The sequence below is a fragment of the Onthophagus taurus genome, chromosome 1, assembly GCF_036711975.1.
Source record: "Onthophagus taurus isolate NC chromosome 1, IU_Otau_3.0, whole genome shotgun sequence".
NCBI lineage: Eukaryota > Metazoa > Arthropoda > Insecta > Coleoptera > Scarabaeidae > Onthophagus > Onthophagus taurus.
The window spans coordinates 19,984,577-19,993,962 of record NC_091966.1 but is presented as its reverse complement, the minus strand read 5'-3'; the positions used below and the strand labels follow the sequence as shown (position 1 = coordinate 19,993,962).

The following is a 9,386-nucleotide window of genomic DNA, read 5'->3' as shown; positions in this document are numbered from 1 at the left end:
TTCTAATATTAATGGGTAAATAACCCACACTGCATTCACAACAATCAAAATTGTTGCGCTGAGAAAGTTACGAAAGAAATTGTGTGAGGTGGGCCAACACTTATGTTTACGGAAACTTTGTTCCAAAAGATAAAAACTTGGTGTTCTTTTCATATTGAATGCCACTGGTCGACAATTATGGGGTCGAATGGAATAGTTTGTGTAGAGACTTTCAATAAATGTGATCAAATGTTCAACTATGAAAATCGATGTTTACCCCTCTTTCCGCTTCGTTAATTATGGATGTAACCTTTAGATACTTTTAAAGAGGTTCACAATCGGTTAAAGTAAATGGTTCTATAATATATATCTATTATAATATATCAATAACTATAATAAATTTGATCACCTTCATCAGCGTCTGCTCCAAAGTTAATAATTAGTTAGTCGATTACTTCATCCAACACCCTGTTGTCTTTAGTTCCATTATACCCACGTTTCTATAATTTTGTTTATATAGGACGTTCATCCCGATCTTTCGATCTCAAGTACTTTTCATCGCTACTTACCAAAAAACCGTTGTTTTAAATGGAATTTTATGGCTTTTCGTTTCCTAGTTGATGTCTGTAGTGTATTTTTGTATTAAAGCGTTATATAAACCTGTTTTATATCAGTTCTGAGTTGACTTCTTATGCTTTGTTTAATATAACAAATTGAAGCCTTTAATGTGGGTACACTTAAAAGTAACTCAAATAAAATACATCACAGTGGCGACGAGGAAAATTAATTAATAAATTAAAAAGAAAAATCGAAAATATTATTAATGAAAAATGATGGCGGAAGTTATTGTGGGTCATCTTTCCGAATTCACGTTAAGAAGTTCCGATTGGTCAATTTTTCTACCGAGGCTGGAGAGCTATTTCACAGCAAATAATATTGGTGAACATAAAGCAAAGAAGAAAAGACTAATATAGGTCTTTTCTCTTGAATATTTTTTGATGAGCACGCCTACCAATTATTATTCGATCTGGTGAATCCCTGTTGACTTCAGTAGATGGGCGACTCCAATAGTCCCCGTTATGAAAAAAAAATGGCGAAATTCGTATTTGCGGTGATTTTAAAATTACTGCCAATCTTGTAATCGAAATTGTTTGCAAGGTGGAGTTGAATTTACAAAATTAGATTTGTCTCAAGCTTACCAGCAAATTGGAGTAGATAAAGAAAGTCAGGAGCTTCTAACTATATCAACTCATATTGGTCTTTTTAGATACAAACGTTTAACTTTTGGTATTTCCTGCGCACCAGCAAAATTTCAAAAGATTATGGACTCCTTGTTAACACATGTGCCATCAGTAGCAGTATTTCAAGACGACATTTTAATAACTGGCAAAAACGTGCAAGATCACTTAAATAATTTGAACAAAGTTTTAAATACACTGTTGGAAATAATTCACGAGCACACCCTGTATAATCTCCTCAACGTTAGCCGGGGTAGTCGGATAACGTTGAAGTCTCCGACCAGTCATGACCCAAACATGTTCGATCGGATTCAGATCGGAAAACGAGCTGGCCATGGAAGCATTCGTATACGGTGCTCTTCCACAAAGGTCTGTACAACACGTCGGATGTGCGGTCGGACGTTGTCGTGTATGTATAGCAGACCTGGGCGCCGCAAAACGTAGGGAAGCACAACGGACCGCAGCAGCTCATCTACGTATCGTTGACCCGTCATGGTCTGCTATACACGCAGCAGACATGTACGTCCACCATATGTAATCGCACCCCATACCATAATGCTCGGTTGTCGGTGGATAGGGCGTTCTTGCACACACTGCTCGAGTAGACAATCACCACGTCTCCGACGAACTAAAATTCGCGCATCACCGGTGCTCAATTCGAATCTTGATTCGTCGGAAAACAAAATGACCCTCTACTCGGCGACCCTAATGCCTAGCGTCGACCCACTCGTGACGTATGCTGCGGTGCTCGGGCACAGATCATACAGATGCGGCACTCCGAGCGGCACCTTTCATGTTTTGGGAGTGGGGCGGTTGACCTTAATTCTCAGAGCCCTTTAAATAGGTTTATAGAAAAGGCGCCAAATTCAAACATAAAAATATTTATGGAAGCTAAAATGTATTTAAATATCTAACATTTATTTAGTTTATATATTTATAATAAAATTATGATTAATTAAAATAAAATTGTCTTAGAACACTCAAAAACATAAAAAATATTAGTGTTTACTGTATCATGTAATTGTTTACTGTATTGGGAATTGAAAAAATTTTATACTCTCTCTTTTCTTTTTCGCCCCACTACCAATCCTGACTGCTTGACTTCGGTTAGATAAATACGACATAATCCAGTGAACAAGACCATCTGGAATATCAAAGGAGAAAAGTTTCTGTACAAGAATAGTAGTAATCGGTGTAGATTGCGTCAATCTGAATATCCTCGTTTAAAGCAGGATGAATAAAGTTTACATAAGACAACAGATTAGACTCCACCGATCGCCCAGACAGAAAACCATGTTGTTCGTTGATTATAGAGTGAGAAATAGACAGACTAAGATATTCGTGGACAATTTTTTCAAATACCTTGGGGATAGCTGAAAGGATAGAAATAGGATGGTAATGGATACCAACTGTTTAACACCGGATTTAAATATTGGAATAACGAAAGCCGTTTTCCACATACTTGGGAAAACACCTTCAAGTAAGAACTTCGAAAAAATACGAAACAGTGGCGGTGACAGCTCATTAGCATACTCTTTTAAGAATAAAGTTGGAATACCATTCGGGCCAGGACTAGACGACTGGTCAAGATGCAACAAAACATTATGAATTGCATTAGCGGAAAACCACGGCAGAACCCCAGAGCCATGGGCAATCACTGAGCTGTCGATTGTGCCATCTACAAAAACAGACGAGAAGTAATCCGAGAAAGCCCAAGAAATCGCAGAACATGAGTCAACTATGGTTCCATCAAAGGAAGTCATTGAGGCTGGCATGCCAGATGAGGAACCTCTTTTGCCATTAACAAACGACCATATCTTCTTTGGTTTTCCCAACACATCTACCTGAATGGAACTCAGATAAGCTCTGTAATCAGCAGCTATCAATTTTTTAGATCTACGACGCAAAATTGAAAAAGATAGATAATCACAGGTCCGTCCACCAGACTTCCACTTTTTGTGAAATTTTAGCTTTTCCTTAATAATACGAATAGTAGAACGGTTATACCAACAAGGGAATCGTTGTTTAGCTAAAATTCGTCGCGGAACATATCTATTAATAGCAAAGTTAACATGCGCGTAAAAGACCTCAACCATGGCTTCCACGTCCATCCCGGCAAAGACAGATCCCCAATCAATACCGTTTAAATAGTTCTTAATACCCAAGGAATCAGTTTTCTTGTAAAGAAAACTAATTTTCGGGCCTTCAGTCAAGTAAGTTGTCGTGACTGATATAACAAATACAAAAGGCGGGTGGTGTCTGTCCGGATCCACAAGTGAATCATTGCACGGGTGAACGCTCTCAATACGACCGTTCGCGCATAATACAAGATCCAAAATTTTATTATTATCGTTTAAAACATTATTGAATTGACTAAAATTACAATAAGAGTAAGTCTTAAAGAAGTTAACGGCGCGACGCTCGAAGGTTTGTCACCAAGTACGAATTGAGCGCCGTTCGATCTGCTTGGCCATTGGTCGTCAACCCTACCTACGGATCAGACGGTCGCCAACCAACCACAACGCCCGGTTGATAGGGTTTTACCCAAGGGCGCCTATTTAAGGCGGCCGGGTTTCCATCAGCGGTCAATTCCAACCGAATTCCGAAGCGACAACAACAGCGACAACAGCAGCGACAACGATAACAGCGACAACAAGCCAGCACTTCAACCGCCAATTCGAAGACGACCCCTTTCGTCTTAAAAAAACCTTTGAGGGTTTTTTTTTGTACATATTTTTGTAAATAAATTATTTCGTTTTATTCAACAACTGTTGTTTCTTCTTCGGCGCAATCCATCCCCCGTAACAGGTTCCCGTAGGCACTAATGAAACATCAGAATCAGATGAAGTCCATGTGATGGATGGTTGATTAAAGTCACCCACGATAATGATCATGAGATCCGGATATTTATCGCGCACAGTAGATAGATTGGATAAGAAGAGATCAAGTGGCTCCTCGGCGTTAAGAGGGAGATAAACACAGCACAAAAGAAAATGATACTGACCGCAACACACTTTCAACCACAAGTCTTCGGCACCGCAGTGGAGACACGGCATAGGAACGACGTGAAGACCTCTCTCGGCGGCGACAAGGACTCCTCCACCATCTCGCTTGGTAGACGCTGTTGATTCTCTGTCACGACGATATACAATATATGACGGGTTGAGAAGTTCCCCGTCGGACACCGTAGAGTTAAGAAAGGTCTCGGTAAGACAAATAAAATCCGTCGATAGCGCATAAGAATTAACTGAGGTAGTATTCGTTTTGGAACGTAGGCCTCGGACATTTTGGTAGTAGAAGCTAAGGCCCATGAATAGTGAAGTGATACTCCCAAAGAAAACCAGTGCGATAAAGAGCTCTGTCTTACAATTTATTCAAGTCTGACAGGGATTTGACTACCAAAGCCTTAGCTCTGTCATCTTTTCTTACGTGAATCAAACAGTTCTTCGTCCAAACGTACTTATAATTTTTCTCTCGTGCCATTTCCCGCACCCTGTTGAAGAGGTTCATGTTATTAGCCGTTAGATGTTCGTTTATATATAAGTTATCCGAGATATCCGGAACCGATAAACCACGGCCATTGACTCCGCGACGACGCAATCTAGCCGCACTAAAAATGCGGTCCCGTGTCATTCTGGATACAAATTTAACGATTATTGCGTTAGCATGCGGTTTATCTGCTCTGAGAGATGTTCTTTGAGGCAATCGATGTACGGCATCAATGTCGGAAAGTGCAATGGGAGATTCAATAACAGAAGCAATACTGGACACAATATCAGGAAGGTTTTCGCCCACGCGTTCGGGGACTCCTGAAATAATTAAGTTGTTTAAGCGTGAATATTGCTCCAGGTGATCGAGACGGCCTTCCGTTACGGCCAAGTCTGCCCTGAGTTTCAGGTTCTCAGCGACCACTGTGTCGATTTGTTTGACTTTATCACCAAATATATTTAGGGTCCGTTCAAAATCTGTGATTTTATCCCCATAGAATGAGATGGATTTAATAATTTCATCGTACTTGCTTGATAATTTCTTCACCTCAGTCTGAATAGAAGACATGAGCTGAAACAGTTGAGCATTACTGGGGCCGCTGGAGGACGAGAGATCAAATGTTTCATCCTCGATCATGACGGATTTATCAAGGTTACTCCAGCATTTGGAGCATTTCCAAAAGACGTCGCCCGCTTTGATTTGAACGAGGGTGTCGGAAGGAATTTTGACGCATTTGGTCAAAATGCGTCAAAATGTTTTGTGGCACTGAAGACCGGGGCTCTTCGACGATAAGCGGCCGGAGCAAACCTTACACCCCAACATCGATATGGGGATACCTGTTCCCGGGTTCAAAGGTCAGCGCGACCGACCAGCACCGCTCGACGATAACAAAATTAATATTAAAGTTATAAAACAAACCGCAAGGAATTAACCAAACGCGACGCCGCGCCGGCAAGCAAACTAAACCCACCAGATCAAAACACACACGCGGGTGCAAATAAAAGCTTGAAAAATTAACATGAGACACTTCAAAACTACAAAACTTCACCATGCAAATTACTGTGATGTTGATAGCTTGACACAACGAGGTTTAGTCGTAATAATAACATTAACTATATAGTAATTATAAAAAATAAAGTGACTAGTCAATTTATTAAAGAATTAAAGGGCGTTCATAATAAATTAATTCGACAACTTATTTTGAATGATTTTCATATGTTACCAACCGGAGGACACATTGGTATAAAACGTATGTTTAATAATGGCAAAAAATATTATTTTCAGAGCAGTCTTTTCAAAGACATAGAAAATTTTGTTAAACGTTGTGATGATTGCCAGCGTTATAAACATGCAACACACAACAAAGAACCAATGAGTCTTACCGATACGGCCGCTACTGCATTTGAAAAAGTATTCTTGGATACAGTAGGTCCACTTAATGCAGATAATGACGATAATAAATATATATTGACGATACAATGTGACTTATCAAAATTTGTGGAGTGCTACCCAATCAGCAATAAAGATGCAGAAACTATCGCAAAATGTTATGTTCAAAATTTTATTTTACGATACGGTATTTCTAAAACTGTTGTAACTGATCAAGGTACGGAATTTATGGCCAGTACATTTCAGGAAACATGTAAATTATTAAAAATTAAACGTTTAAATTCAACAGCGCACCATCACGAAACTTTAGATGCCATTGAAAATTCACATAAACATTTGGAGCTTATTTGAGAATTCGATCGAATAAGTATCCAGACAGTTGGAGTACTTGGGTACCTTATTGGAGTTTTTCATATAACACAACTGTTCATTCATCAACTAATTATAGTCCCTATGAACTTGTGTTTGGGAGAAACCACAGATTACCATCAAATTTATTGCATGAAGTAGAGCCAATATATAATTTTAACAACTATGCTATTGAACTTAAATATCGACCTCAGAAAGCATGTGAGGATGCTAGGTCAAATTTAATAAATTCAAAAAATAAACGGACTGATTCTTATAATAAAAACTTAAAGGAAATTAATTTTAAGGTAGGAGATAAGATTTTAGTTAAGAATGATGTGGGAACTAAGTTAGAATCATTATATTAGATTTCAATAAATCGCCGAACGTAGTTATTAAATTAAATAATAGATTAATCGAAATTCATAAAAATAGAGTTAAACAATATTATGAATAAAAAAAAATTTTAGAATTTTTCTTATTTTCACCCCCAGAGGTGTAGTGTAGTAATTAATTATAAATAATATAATATTAATTTTCTTTTGTAATCACTTTTCGTTATTAAAAAGCGGTCATGATTGCGAAGGATGAGTAGTAGCAATCAATTGATTGCTATTAATCAATACATTAATAAGGAATATTTATGTAGTCATATTTTAATAAACAGTTATTCTTTAATTTTACATCATCTATATCTAAAATATCCTGAACCATCGCAATTTACTGTTTAGTTACAATTTTAATTAATTTTATGATAATTCGGCTGAATGAAATAAAGCTAGAAAGAAGTTCGCACAAACATTATTTGTTTTAATTTATCTGTCTCCTAAGTTTCCTCTGATGAGAACATCCTTTTACTTACAAGCCTTTTGACTCTTGAACTCTTGACCCCACAATATATGTGAATATATTGTGCAGATATAACGTACAGTCATTGCATGCCGTGCAAATAAATGTGCATTAAATAAGTGTTGATTAAATTATTAGGTGTTTAAGCATCTTCATTTGGTAACTTTCAATATCCAATTACAAAAAACATAAACCATCTTGTACTCCTTAAAGATAACATACAATTAACTACCTTAAATTTGTAGAATAGTGTAATTTACATACTTTTGCTACTGCTGCATGTGATATTTCACCGAATAAAGGTACTTCCGTCATAAACAATTTTTGGGTCATACACAATAAGAGTAAAACGTATTTTCGTGTTGAGATATCCGCATCATACCAATTCAAATCATATACGGTTTCGGCCACACTACTAGCCTATTAGAAAAACAAACCTTTAATATTGTTTCATTAGACAACTACTTACAAGCACCGTTGAAGTAATTCTTTGTCCGCTTGCATGACATAGATATAATGTTACGAAGTTGATCATGGCCATGAGAAAACTTATTAAATCTTTTTTCTAAAAGTATTACTTTAATTAATTTAATTACTAACACTCAATAATCACACATACCAAAGCAAATTCGGTGGCAGAGGCAGTTAAAGAAAGTAACATGATAATCTTCGTAGGTATTATAAAGCTACTAAAGAATTCTTCCAGCATTTGAAAAATTCTGTAACCATAAAATAATATACAGTGTCAATCAAAAATCAACAGCACATATGAGACATTCACCCGATCTTTCGATCTAAGATGATTCGTCAACTTCTTTATACACAAACAGATTGACTTTGACAAAGATTGTTAATACCTAGAGTAATAACACAGAATATCGAATAGTTATTCTGTAGTAATAATAAAGTTGAAATACTAAATTTCTTCCTCTCTCTATGTACGCAAAGCATACAATTCTTAGCATTACAGGAGATATGTTTTTAACACATTCTCTTATAATGTTCTCAAGTTGCCTAATATCTTGAAATGGTCTGTGTTTATACAACTCATTGTTAAGGTAACCCCAAAGAAAAAATTGCATTTAGTCAAGTCTCATTTAATAGCTTGTGGCGTACAAAAAAAACAACAACAACGACGATATTAATAAAAAAAAATTAAAACGCCACAATAACGCAAGGTGCCGACAAATCTCAGTCGAGGCGGGGGTGGATTTAAAAAATTTAAGGGCGCCAGTGGATCCGCGATAGTCCACCTTGCATTTACCAATCACATTAAGATCCACTCCGAAGTGAAAGATGAGTGACGTGAACAAAAATTATATCAAAAATAATATGTTTAACAGTATATTTAAATTGATAGAAACAAGAAAAAAAATATATAGATCACTGACAAAATTAAAAATAATAATTGAAAAATTAAAAAAAAAATTAATGATAAAAAGAAAATTCAAACTAACCAAGGGTGTAAACTCGAGTGCCTTTGATTTTACAAAAGCAAAACAAATAATAAAATAATTAATAGTAATGGTAAGTACAAAAAAATATATATATAGATACATGCGAATTAAATTTCAATTTTTTTTGTCTTTCTTTTTTTTTAGCGTACCGAAATGACTGATTGCTCGACGGACAGAAGAAAAAAATATGTAACAATCTGACCTTTCTATGTTGATAAGTTCTTATTATTTTTTTCTTCTTATTCTTAAAAAATGTGTTATTCTAGCAGAGAAGATCTCAGGATCAAAATGGCAATAATACGGATCAAGACGATATTGGCACGTTGACGGAAAAATCCAATATAAAATAATTTATATCCGATACAAAAAAAAACCTAAAGAAACGATAAGAAAACTATTACCGATAGGAAAAATAAAGGAAAATTAGCAATAATCTTACCGTTTCGCTCAATTATGGGCAATCGAAACGCTTCGCAACCGGAAAATTTATCGAAGTTCGCGTAAAACGCGGCGTGGTTCAATTAAATCCTCCTAAAGGAGTATCGACGAAATTACAAAACACAAAACTTCTTCGAAATACAATTCGAGATCCCAAATCCCAAGAATAATTACTTCCGAGGGAACAAAAACTTAACCC

At 36.4% G+C, this 9,386-nt stretch overlaps 1 protein-coding gene and 1 long non-coding RNA gene across 2 annotated transcripts; both read right to left on the bottom strand.

The window, feature by feature from the left end:
- Nucleotides 1-4,580: 4,580 nt before the first annotated feature.
- LOC111429325 (uncharacterized) lies at nt 4,581-5,342 on the bottom strand. Its single transcript, XM_023065208.2, has one exon. It carries the CDS (start codon nt 5,340-5,342, stop codon nt 4,581-4,583), a length of 762 nt encoding a protein of 253 aa, XP_022920976.2.
- A 1,688-nt stretch (nt 5,343-7,030) lies between these two features.
- On the bottom strand, nt 7,031-8,758 carry LOC111429254 (uncharacterized). The gene is made up of 4 exons (XR_011641509.1): nt 7,912-8,758; nt 7,768-7,857; nt 7,557-7,712; nt 7,031-7,498 (listed from the first exon to the last, which is right to left on the bottom strand). It is a non-coding gene; the product is annotated as an uncharacterized lncRNA (long non-coding RNA).
- Nucleotides 8,759-9,386: the final 628 nt, after the last annotated feature.

Coding starts and splice junctions, on each gene's coding strand:
- LOC111429325 (XM_023065208.2), bottom strand. CDS start 5,342: ATGATCGAGGATGAAACATTTGATCTCTCGTCCTCCAGCGGCCCCAGT.